At 36.6% G+C, this 12,579-nt stretch overlaps 1 protein-coding gene across 4 annotated transcripts in view; it reads left to right on the top strand.

Moving 5' to 3' along the window:
* UBE2U (ubiquitin conjugating enzyme E2 U) overlaps window positions 1-12,579 on the top strand; it is a 62,645-nt gene that overhangs the window by 34,045 nt on the left and 16,021 nt on the right. For 3 of the 4 annotated variants that reach the window (XM_038000936.2, XM_038000934.2, XM_038000925.2), the window contains one exon: window positions 3,524-3,605. In XM_038000936.2, the coding sequence (XP_037856864.2) occupies window positions 3,524-3,605 (82 nt within the window). Of the gene's footprint in view, window positions 1-3,523; window positions 3,606-12,579 lie in introns of those variants that run through there. The other variant, XM_038000937.2, reaches the window with a different exon arrangement.

Here is a 12,579-nt window from a genome sequence, read left to right as displayed (position 1 = left end):
ACAGTGGGTATTCTAACAGTAACCATATCTATTTTACGTGTGCCCAGCGTATAAAAAAAATTCTGGCTGGACATAGCAGGCTCAAACGCCTGTAATCCCAGCACTTTGGGAGGCCAAGGCAGGTGGATCAGTTGAGGCCAGCAGTTCGAGACCAGCCTGGCCCACATGGCAAAACCCCATCTCTACTGAAAATACAAAAATTAGCCTGGCATGATGGCGCATGCCTGTAATTCCAGCTACTCGCTGGCTGAGGCATGAGAATCACTTGAACCTGGAAGGTGGAGGTTGCAGTGAGCCAAGATTGCACCACTGCACTCCAGCCTGGGTGACAGAGTGAGACTATCTAAAAAAAAAAAGAAAGAAAGAAAGAAAAGAAAAATCTGCTAATGTTAATTATTGTAATAATCTAAAGGACATAATAAGGCCTCACAAGAACTCTGGGGAGCTAAGATTTACTTTTTTAATGGAAAGGAGGAGCATATATCCAAATACCAATAAAAAGTATTAATAAAGTCTATAAGAATATGTATGTATATGTGCTTACATGTGTTTGAAGCAAGAAAATTAAGGAACAGACAAAAACATTGCTGGTGAAAATCATGTAAAAAAGGAAACTATTCAGTTAAAAAAATTTTTTTCTATCAATGGCAAATGTCATCAAGCTAAAAGGGGTAAATTCATCATTATTAAGAAGAAACCCCAGGCTGGGCACAGTGGTTCACGTCTGTAATCCCAACACTCTGGGAGGCCAAAGCAGGAGGATTTCTTGAGCCCAGGAGTTTGAGACCAGCCTGGGCAAAATGGCGAGACCCTATCTCTACAAAAAAATTTAAAATTAGCCAGGCATGGTGTCGTTTGCCCATAGTCCCAGCTACTTGGGAGGCTTGAGTGGGAAGATCCCTTGAACTCAGGAACTGGAGGTGGCAGTGAGCTATGATCATGCCACTGCACTCCAGCCTGGGTGACAAAGTGAGACCCCCATCTCAAAAAAAAAAAAAAAAAAAAAAAAAGAAGAAGAAGAAGAAGAAAGCCCCAGACAAGGGCAAGACTGGTGGACAGCATCTAGCTGGTTAAATAGTTCAAGACTATAAGCTAAGCCCAGAACAATAATAAGAAATAGGAAAATAGATAAAGTATGTATGGGCATATGATCTGGCTTAATAATATTTCAGGTAAAAATTACCAGTGCCTTAAACATAGTAGGTTTTTATAAATTATTATACTTTAAGTTCTAGGGTACATGTGCACAACGTGCAGGTTAGTTACATATGTATACATGTGCCATGTTGGTGTGCTACACCTATTAACTCGTCATTTACATTAGGTATATCTCCTAATGCTATCCCTCCCCCTTCCCCCCTCCCCCCACCACTCGACAGGCCCCCATGTGTGATGTTCCCCACCCTGTGTCCAAGTGTTCTCATTGTTCAATTCCCACCTATGAGTGAGAACATGCGGTGTTTGGTTTTCTGTCCTTGCGATAGTTTGCTCAGAATGATTGTTTCCAGCTTCATCCATGTCCCTACAAAGGACATGAACTCATCCTTTTTTATGGCTGCATAGTATTCTGTGTTGTATATGTGCCACATTTTCTTAATCCAATCTATCATTGGTGGACATTTGGGTTGGTTCCAAGTCTTTGTTATTGTGAATAGTGCTGCAATAAACATATGTGTGCATGTGTCTTTGTAGCAGCATGATTTATAATCCTTCGGGTGTATACCCAGTAATGGGATGGCTGGGTCAAATGGTATTTCTAGTTCTGGATCCTTGAGGAATCGCCACACTGTTTTCCACAGTGGTTGAACTAGTTTACGGTCCCACCAACAGTGTAAAAGTGTTCCTATTTCTCCACATCCTCTCCAGCACCTGTTGTTAAACATAGTAGGTTTTTAATAAATCTTACGTGAATTTGATTGAAGGTGTAGGCTTATAATTAACCACAAAATTAAGAGCCAGTGGTGATGTAATGTGAGTTCCAGAAAATACTAATGCAGGTCTGAGCTGAATTGATAGTGCACAGAGCAAGGGAGGTAGCAAGCCCATTTGCATCTTTGCTTCAAACCAATTCAAGGTCCTGATGCAGTTCTGGACACAAACTTTTATAGGAACATCAAAACAGTTTATCACCAGGACATTAAGGATGGTTAAGTATCTAGAAAATCATATCCTAAGAAAAAGTTGAAAGAACTGAGGCTTCCCCGTGAGCTGTTAGAGGGCTCTCTCTCGTGGGAGAGGGATGAACTTAATATTGCTCCAAAGGTTAGAACTAAGGCCAGTGGAAACTCACAGCAATCAGATTAAGGAAGGACAATGTAACCCTTATCTGCCAATGGAATGGGCAGTCTCCCAACTACAAAGTGGTGCATTTTCTGTAGTTGGCAAGTAATTCATTCAGAGCCTGGATGATCATCTATTGGAGATTCTTGCTTTGTGGAGGATCAAGCAAGGTCTTTAATGTCATTTCCAACTTCAAAATTTCAATTTTCTACTTGAAAAGTGCTGAGTTAGAATTTTGTTAAACTATGATGTCTGGGTTTTATATGAGTTATTTTAATACTTTCTTCATTATTGTTGCTAAAAACAAAATTTCTCTTTTTAAATTTTTATTTATTTATTTTTGAGACAGGGTCTTACTCTGTCACCCAGGCTGGAGTGCAGTGGCACAATCTCAGCTCACTGCAACCTCTGACTCCTGGGTTCAGATAAGCCTTGTGCCTCAGCCACCTGAGTAGCTGGGATTACAGGCATGTGCCACCATGCCTAGCTAATTTTTGTAATTTTAGTGGAGATGGAGTTTCACCATGTTGGCCAGGCTATGTTTCAACAAATTTAAAGATCTAATTGGCTTGCATTAGTGATTCATGAATCAGGCAGCATGTCATCTTAAAAATAGATAAGTAGTCTACTGAGCATGGCAGAACAGTTAGTTTTTATAAGGTAGCTAGAGCAGGAATAAGAAAACAGAATAATACAAAAAATGGATTGGTTAACATAAGGCACTTCAGTTACTTTCCTTGTAAGGGTTAAAGCACAGGGGACTTCCTTACCATGCCACTTCAGGTTGACTGGGCCCCTTCTGACTGGTGGCTGTGAATCTCTTCTTTTGAAAAAACTGATCTGTTTAAGATTGTCCTGCTTCCTTAAAGTTTCAATTTTATTGCATGCCACTTAGCATGACTGACTCCATTTTGGTTTGGTCTGTTAATGCCTAGGGTAGGCGCTCAGTCCAAAACAATGGTCTCCTATAAATTTTATTTAACATGATAAAGGATATATAATGTTTTTCATTATAATGAAAATAACTTCCAAGTCACAATCTACTGTTTCAAACAATATCTAATATTATGATGTTCCAATAAAAGCAAGTAATTTGGAAAGTTTCTAAGCATTGTAATAAGACTTGAATTATATAGTGTATGTTATTGCCACATATCAACTTAGTGAGAAGTGAATGATTTTTAACTTTTAACTATTATTAAAGAATGTATGCATAGCTTCTTTTTTAATATTCTAATTTCAGTGCTCAAAGATCCAAATTTCATTGGACAGTATTACAAATGGAAGAAAATGGATCTACAGCATCATAAAGAATGGAATTTAAAGTAAGAAACATTAAGTGCCTTGAATGTGTACATTAACTTGAATTGTCCATTATTGCACTTTCTACTATCCAACTTGGAAATAACAGAAGAAACCCTTGGAAATAACAACTTACACCCTTTTATCAGTATAAGAACAAGAACAAAAGAAACGATCATTCCTTGCTTTCACATGAACCCAGGTAGGCAATATCTCTGCTACATATTTGCTGCCAAAGATGGAGACAGAACATGATCCACAGTGGAGAAATCTCATAATATCCTCCTCATTATTTCTCTTACTCTCATTTCCATCATCCTTATCAACATGTGACTTAGAAATGGCTTTCTTTAAAAAAGAAAAAAAGCAGTAAACTATACATCATCAATTAGCTTTTCATCCTTTTTTTTTCATCCTTTTTGTAGCTCCAAACATTGTTTCTTCTCCCACAGATTTCTCATTCAAGAACCAAATATATTAAATGTAATGAGGAAGGATATAGTAAAATACAAACAAAAATTAGTATATCTTTAGAAGTCATTGACTCTTAGACTACATTAAGGAAGGAACCTTAATCTCATCTTTGGTCTCTAGACCCCTGAAGGCAGTTTTTCTGCTTCATCATGTTAGAGCAAAGATGCCATTTCAGTTCTGTGGTATTGGCTGTGTTGTGCTAGTCATTTGTTCTGGTGTGCTTATTCCAAGGTACTCAATGAGTGTGCTACCATAAAGATAGGGGAATTAAAGATCCTATTCTTTGCATTTGTCTCATTTATCTCAATTTTTAACTCTTCAATTTACTGTTAACCATGTGCCCTCTTTTCTAGATGGAAATACATGATGAATAAAGATAATGTGCTGTATTTTGAATTTGTGAAGCAATTGAGGAATTGATATATTACTTTCACTGAGTATATTAAAATATACTTCCCTATCCTTTAACATCATATAGTTCAGACTGAGTTTTTCAGTTGTATTTTCTTTCTTCTGTTGATTCTGTAACAACTTTCAAGCTAAAGTAGAGAAGAGCTTTTGCACTGGATATGCTTTTCTTCTTGCAGGGTAAATTACAGGGAGTAGGAAGTTTTTATCAAGCAAAATTTGAAGGAGTATAAGCATGTTTTTCTTCTTGAAGGCATGTTTTAAGTTTCTTTTAGAGTTGAAGAAACCTACTTAGAATATAAGGTTAATTTTGCTTTGACGTGACTTTCTTTTTAATTTCCTTTAACAGAACTGTTTTATTTGTTTGATCATCGATTCATTATGTAATGCCAACATCCCGCAGAACCCCAAAATTTAGAAAAAGTAGAATCATGTCATTTTCAATTTATCCATCCACTTCTACATATGGCTAAAATAATTGTGAGCTGTTTGAGTGCTGGAACATTTTTCCAAATACATTATTTCAAAGTTACAGGTCAAATTATCATGTGCATAGTGACCCTGTCAAAATAAAATCCTCACACCTTATGCCATCTGGTGGTTGATGAGAATATATTTAGATCAAATGGTATTTGCTGCTTCAAAACGCTGGTGTTGATTAGTCAAAAACCCCACTATTTAAATAGTTTTAAAAATATATTACATTTATCTGCATTTTATTGTGGCACAAATATTGACTATGCAAATGTTAGAGGTATAGTAAAATCTAAAAAATCTGAAGAATGGCAAAATTAAACTTCTTTTCAAATTATCAAAAGTCGTGTTCGTCAAAATACATGGGATATGATAAAGAGGACAATTCATAGAGAATCAAGTAGAAAATGTCTGGGGATCTATGCACATGAGTAATATTCTGCATGCCATATTATGCATCTCTCAGTTTTTAATCTTTGAAAATGCTTTCCTGACACTGCAATTTCCTATTTCAGAAAAACAGGAAATGTAAATTGAGAACCCTTTCTTTGCATAGCACTGAAGAAAAAGAGAAACCCGTCTCTCCTGCTACTTCCTTCCCTACCCTCATCAATCAATACCCTATTCTTAAGCCTCACTGAATTCTCTTTTCTCACAATTACTTTGGGACCTAAGACCTCTTTACCACTTTGTACCTTCTGCCTCGAATCAGCGAGGTCTTTGCTGCTGGTCTAGAGCTAGGATTTGGTTAGTTAAAAGGTGGAATGTGGAGCTCTTAAGCGCAGGGGCACTGGAGCCAGACTGTCTGGATTTGAATTTTGGCTCTGCCAATTACGAGCTCTGTGACCTTGAGCAAGGTCACTGATTTTTTTGTGCCCCAGATTTATCTGTTAAGTGGCAGTAATAAGTGTACCTACCTCCCAGGGAAGGTGTGAGGATTAAATAAATTAATATATGTAAAATGCATCAAACAGTATCTGGTGCACGGTAAGCACTCATAAAGTTCGTTATTATTCATGCTTTTAAAACTTTACTGTGGCCCTCATTCAATTTTCAGATGAAAAATCTTTCTTTGGAAGCAGGATGGGGGAAAAGCATGAGCTTCAGAGTCAGACAGATCTTGGAGAAATTCTTTCCCAATCTGTTTTCTTATCTGTTAAATGGAGATAACTTTACCTACCTTGCAAAGTTGTTTTGCATTTGACACTTACTATTTTATATATAGATTTCATTCAAGAGATATAAATATATGATTTCATTCAAGAGATATAAATAAAAAATTATATATAAATATATATAATATATAAGTTATATATATAAGATAAAAATTAATATAGCATCACACATAGGCATTCGATACATTTTAGTTCCTGGGGAGAGGAGGAGATGAAAGTTCATGCCACCCAACTTTTCAGAGAATAAAAACAATCTGTTGGAAACATGTAAAATTTGTCTTTTCTCAGGTTAGAAAACAACATCTATCATAACCACGTTTATTGTAGTTCCTATATGCCTCTGATTCTTTTTCCTTCTCTACTCCACCTCCATCATTTCTTCTGCCTGGTAAAATACTTCACAAAGGTGGTGTGAAGAGCTGAACCAAATGTCTTTCTGTGGACACAGTCACTGACAAGCTCAGGTATTCACAGTTACCCCATCCTCTCTCTCCATATTCTCTGTTCCCACGTCTTTCAGCATGTGTGATGTGGAAATTCATCTGTTCATGAAGAGGGACCAGGGCACGGATGTTAGTGTCCCTTTGCATTCTCTGTACCTAGCATGGTGCCTGGCAAATAGTAGGCACTCAATTAATGTTAGTCGAAAGATGTGTCCTCACCCTGTTTTTTCAATTAGGATTAAATGTGAAGGCAGTTAATTTTAGAAAAATAAAATTTAGTTACAGACTTTTAAGGTTCATCGTAATGTAAAGATTTAGGGTTCTATTTTGGGAGTTCTAAGGTGTAGTTGGAAACAGTGATTGAAAACTGGAAATGTAAATGTCTGTCATGAATGTTTTATGCAAAATCTCTGATTTGGCAAGTCTTTGTTACTATTAATAGAAACATTGTCATTATAAGCAGCTCATAAATATTCATTAATCAATTATTTGGTTTGGTGTTCCTTTCTAAGGCCTTTTTTCTTTCCTATTGCCTTGAGTGTCTTTTGTATTTATGAAAATGCTTTATTTCTGCTAAAGGATATGAATCTGTAATCTAATCAGTAGTTTGTATTTAAGTTCCCCAGAGAAATAGTAAAAGATATAAAATCAGAAAGCAACGAAAGCTGTTCTTTTGAGTGTTCTTGGTTATGCACATATAAAACTATGTTTGTGCCATACTCTAGCTAATGATTGCTTCTGTGACAACAGAAAAATCTCTATCAGTATTCTAAGCTTTGGCAGCTAGCAAGTTGTTTAAATAAAACTTATCAGTTCTGGTGGTGGTTTGCATTCGGTGTCGCTTTAGAAAAGAATATTGATTCTTGTTTATACCGAGGAGCTATGGAAGGAACCGGAACTAACATGGCTGAGTGCTTCCTGTTTGCCAGGTATTCTCCCTTCATTTCGTAATTCATGCTGGCCATCTTGTGGAGTTGACAGTCACGTGTGTAAGTGTAACCCACAATAATACCCATCAGCCTCCTTCAAAGCCACAACAAATCAAGTGTACTCCAAGTCAGACCACTTTGCTTGCCTTGCTGACAGCCCAAGACCTGATTCCTAACCTCCTTTTCAATGGATGGTCGCCCCTAAGACCATCCCCCAACCCCTGATGCCCCAGACATTCTGTAAAGGTAGAGACAGATATTATCCCCCGTTTACCAGGAGAGAAATGGAGGCACAGAGATTAGCGAGTTTTCCTCAGGTTATTGATAAACATAAATTTTATTTGCAAATTTAAACTGTTTCTTACTTTAAATTTGCCTCCTAATATATACTTATTAAAAGTTTAAATTGTTCAGGTAAGTGTAAAAATATTGCCTACCCAATTGCAAGTACAATCAAGTCTACCTTTTGTGAAAAAGTCGTGTTTTTTCTCAATATTAAATTCTATTATGAAATAATGTTAGTTCTTTTTTTCTTATATGTAAAAAAAGAACATCTGTGCAATATCAAATACCAATAAAAAAACTTTCTTATATTTGTAAATCATACTCTGGACTTAGTTGTCCTGTCTTTTAAATTAAGGGGCTAGTCCATATATTTTCTACATTTCTTTGGTGTCTGATTTTGTGAGCATGTTTTAACTCACAAAAGATAAGTAATCTTTCTTTTGGTATACCTATGTTTGATCCCCTTTATATGGAAAACATTCATGCTGAGTAGATTCTTTTAATATATGTTTGTGCTGTCCTTTCTGGGTTATTGAATTTAAACATGGTTTTTACAAGTTTACATAATTATATATTTAATGCATTTTTAAGTAGTGCTCCTTGTTTTATTCCCCAAAATTAAACCTTGACTGCCATCTTGTGGTTAACAAGTGAATTCGCATTAGAATGGACATTGCCTGTATTTTTAAACACAGACGTGGGAAAAATTATAAACAAAGGGGGGAAAATCCTTTAGGAAAAAATGACTTTTGCCAAGCAACTATTTAGTCTCTGCTTGGATGTTTTTAAATATAGGAAGCTTGGTAATTCAAGAAGCATTAAATAGCTCTGATCCTCTTCAATTCTAGCTTGTATCTAACACCTTTTGATAGTCAACCATTCCAGAAATGAGAAATTATCTCCATTTCATAAAGAAGGTGTGCAGAAAAGGTTAAAGAAAATTCCCTAAGGTTATATATTTAGTAACAAAGCTGAAATTCAAATGCAGGCCTGCCAGATACCACAAGCCACGCTTTTTTCCTTAAATCAAGCTGGCATTAGTATACCAGTCACCATGTCAGACACTGAGGACCTGGAGATGGCTTTGGGGATTGGTGGAAGGCAGGATTCAAAGGAGGCTATTAAAGCAGAAAAAAAAATATTGCCACTTTTCCTTGGAAACAACACAAATAAGGCCATTTCTGCTCTGTGAAATTGCCCTGGAAGCCTCAGAAGATAGTTATCATGTCTTTCTCCTACCTCCTCTTCCATCTCTTTTTTAGAATAAACACACTCCGTTCTTTCAGCTGATTTTTATGAATTCAATATTCTTTATTGGTTCCCTCTTATGGACATAATTCATTTCATCAATTTCTCTCTCCAGTGTAGCCTCAAAATGTTACCACCGATTTCTGGTTGTAGCACAAAATCCAGTGGAACCACCCTTACTATAAACACCGTGGCTTAGGGCTTCTCCCTTCCTCGCTCCTTAAAAAGAGGAATTTTAGTATGAGTCACAAACATATATGATGCTAGTTTAGATGTTCCCCAAATCTCATGTTGATATTTGATCCCCAGTGTTGGAAAATAGGAGGTGTTTGGGTCACGGGGGCAGATCCCTTATGAAGAGACTAATGCCTTCCCTTGGGCAGGGAAGGAGGGCGGAGGAGTAAGTTCTCCATTAGTTCCCGGGAGTGCCAGTTGTTCAAAAGAGCTTGGCAGCTGGGAATGGAGGCTCAAGCCTGTAATCCCAGCAATTTGGGAGGCCAAGGCAGGAAGAATGCTTGAAGCCAGTATTTGAGACCGGCCTGAGCAATATAGTGAGACCCCATCTCTACAAAAAATCAAAAAATTAGCCAAGCATAGTGGCACATGCCTGTGGTCCTAGCTAAGTGGGAGGCTGAGGTGAGAGGAACATTTGAGCCCAATAGGTCGAGGCTGCAGTGAGCCATGGTTGTGCCACTGCACTCCAGCCTGGGTGCGGCGCAAGACCTGTCTCACAAAAAAAAAAAAAAAAAGGCTTGGCATTTCCCCCCCTCTCTTGCCTCCTCTCTCACCATGTGACCTCTGCGCACACGGGCTCCCCTTCATCTCTGCCGTGAGTGGAAACAGCTTTTACCAGATGCCTAGTCTTCCAGTCAGCAGAACTGTGAGCTAAATAAACCTGTTTTCCTTATAAATTACCCACTCTCAGGTATTTGTAGCAACACTAAATGAACTAAGACAGTTTTAATATGAGTCACAAATACATATGATTTTTTCTTAAGAGAACTCTTTCTTTGGTGGCGTGCTCCCACATTTTAAGGGGTTCTTTCTCCCTCTATGGCCTTCCTCCCTCTCCTGTCCCTCTTTCTCTCCCCTCAGTCCCCCTCCCTGTGACCAGAGAAATACGATACATGGGTTGGCTTAGGTCCTGCTCAGGTTCTGTGTCTGAGCAGGGTTGAGGCGGGAAGGGCTATATTCCCCAGAGTCATAAGAGATTGCATTTTATCAGAAAAAGGCAGGCATGAGAAGGAGGCAAAAAAGTTCCCTTAGAAAATGTTGCCAAAAGTCAAATTACTAATGGAAGGATACAGTCAGTTTTATTCTTCTTCTTACACATGTAAAACTCCTTTTCAAGAACATGTTGCAATTTATGGTGCACCAATCCATGTGAGAAATTTAAAAATGAACAAGCATTAGGGTTTTTCATTTTACTTTTCTTTTTTACTTAATATTATGACATTTTACTTCAGAGTCATTTGATTTACATTTTTTAGTAACATTAAAAATTTTTGTTTTTATAGTTTGTGCTTTTAATTATATAAAGGCAAATGGTTGAATAAAGAAGGAAATACTGCTTATATATTTTTTTGAAGACAAAGATTTGTCAATAGGGAAGAAAAGGTATAAATCGAGTTCTGTTGTTTTCTAAAGTCATATTTGCCCTGAGGAAAATAAAATCCTAACGGTTTTATTAAACTTACACAAGCCTCACAAAGAGCTGGAAATCCTGCCAGCTAGAGTGGAGAGACATTATAATTTAACAGACATTGACTAGAATTTAGAAGAGCTATGCTTTATAGTGGGGCCATATTAAGCATCAAACTGATTTTCACAAAAAACTGAACTGTGTGCTAGAATGAAGAACAACCAGATTTAAAGAAACATAACAAAATTTAGCACCTAACAACTTAAAATTTACAACGTCCAGCATCCCATTAAAAAATCACCAGTCGGCGGGTGCAGTGGCTCACGCCTATAATCCCAGCACTTTGGGAGGCCAAGGCAGGCGGATGGTCTGGAGTTCAAGACCAGCTTGACCAACATGGTGAAACCCCATCTCTACTAAAAATACAAAAAATTAGCCAGGCAAGGTGGTGGGCACCTGTAATCCCAGTTACTCGGGAGGCTGAGGCAGGAGAATCGCTTGAACCCGGGAGGCAGAGGTTTCAGTGAGCCAAGATCATGCCGTTGCACTCCAGCCTGGGTGACAGAGTGAGACTCTGTCTCAAAAACAAACAAAAAAAAATCACCAGTCATACAAATAAGCAGAAAAATATGACCCATAACCAAAAAAAATTAAATAAATACAAATAGATCCATAAGTGATAAAGAGGATAGAATTAACAGATATAGACTTTAAAGCAGCTACTATACATCTTATAAAATATACTCAAGTATCTAAAGACAAACATGTATATGATGAAAGAAATGGAAGATATACAAAAGACCAGTGGAATATCTAGAGATAAAAATAAATCAAATATTTAAAAATATATATACTTAAGGGGAAGAACAGCAAGTTAGACACTGCAGAAGAAATGACCCATGAACTTGAAAGTGTAGCAATATAATCTCTTTTTAAAAAGATAGAAAAAAAGACTGAAAAGAAACAAAAGAGCCTCAGTGAGCTGTGGAACAATATCAAGTGGTATAAGATATATATAAATGGGGTTCCAGAGGAGGGGAGAGATATTTGAAGATAATTATTTGAAGAAATAATTATGACTGAAAATTTTCCAAATATGATGAAGCCTGCAAATTCACAGACCAAGAAGTTCAGTGAATCCCAAGAAACAGAAATATAAAGAAGCCATACCAAAGCACATCACAATCGAATTGTTGAAACTGAGAAATGAAGAGAAAAATCTTAAAAGTAGCAAAGGATAAAAAGAAACCCCACATGTTACACATAAAGGAGCAAAGATAAGAATAAGCAAAAACTTCATGTCAGAAGCCTTGCAAGTCAAAATATAATAAATGACAACTTCAAAGTGCTTGAAAGAAATTATTAAACATAGAATTTTATAAGCAGTGAAAAGATCTCTCTAAAATGAAGGTAAAATAAAAACTTTTTTTGACTAATAAATCCAACCACATAGTTGAAATGAACACATTTCTTGAAAGGCAACAGCTACCAAGGCTCACTTAAAAAGAAATGGATAACCTGAGTAATCCTATATCTAATAAAGGAATTTATAGTTAAAAGCCTTCACACAAAGACAACTTTAAACCCAGATGGCTTCACGGGAGAATTTTCCCAGACATTTAAGGAAAACATTACTATACGCAAACTCAGAAAATAGAAGGAAACACTTCCCAGCACATGCTACAGAGTCAGCATTACCTCAATAACAAAACCCAAGACATTACATGAAAACTACAGATCAATATGCCTCACAGACATATATGCAAAAATTTTAGTATATTTAATCTAAATATATATGTAACATATATAATATAGTTTTAAAATTTGTTAGTTTTTTGAATGTTAAATCAAGATTACATTCCTGATATAAACTATACTTGATCATGATTACTTATGATAAATAATTATAAATAACTATG

Source organism: Chlorocebus sabaeus, chromosome 20 (assembly GCF_047675955.1).
Source record: "Chlorocebus sabaeus isolate Y175 chromosome 20, mChlSab1.0.hap1, whole genome shotgun sequence".
Taxonomy (NCBI): domain Eukaryota; kingdom Metazoa; phylum Chordata; class Mammalia; order Primates; family Cercopithecidae; genus Chlorocebus; species Chlorocebus sabaeus.
The sequence above is the reverse complement of the archived record's forward strand: the minus strand, read 5'-3'. Positions and strand labels throughout refer to the sequence as shown.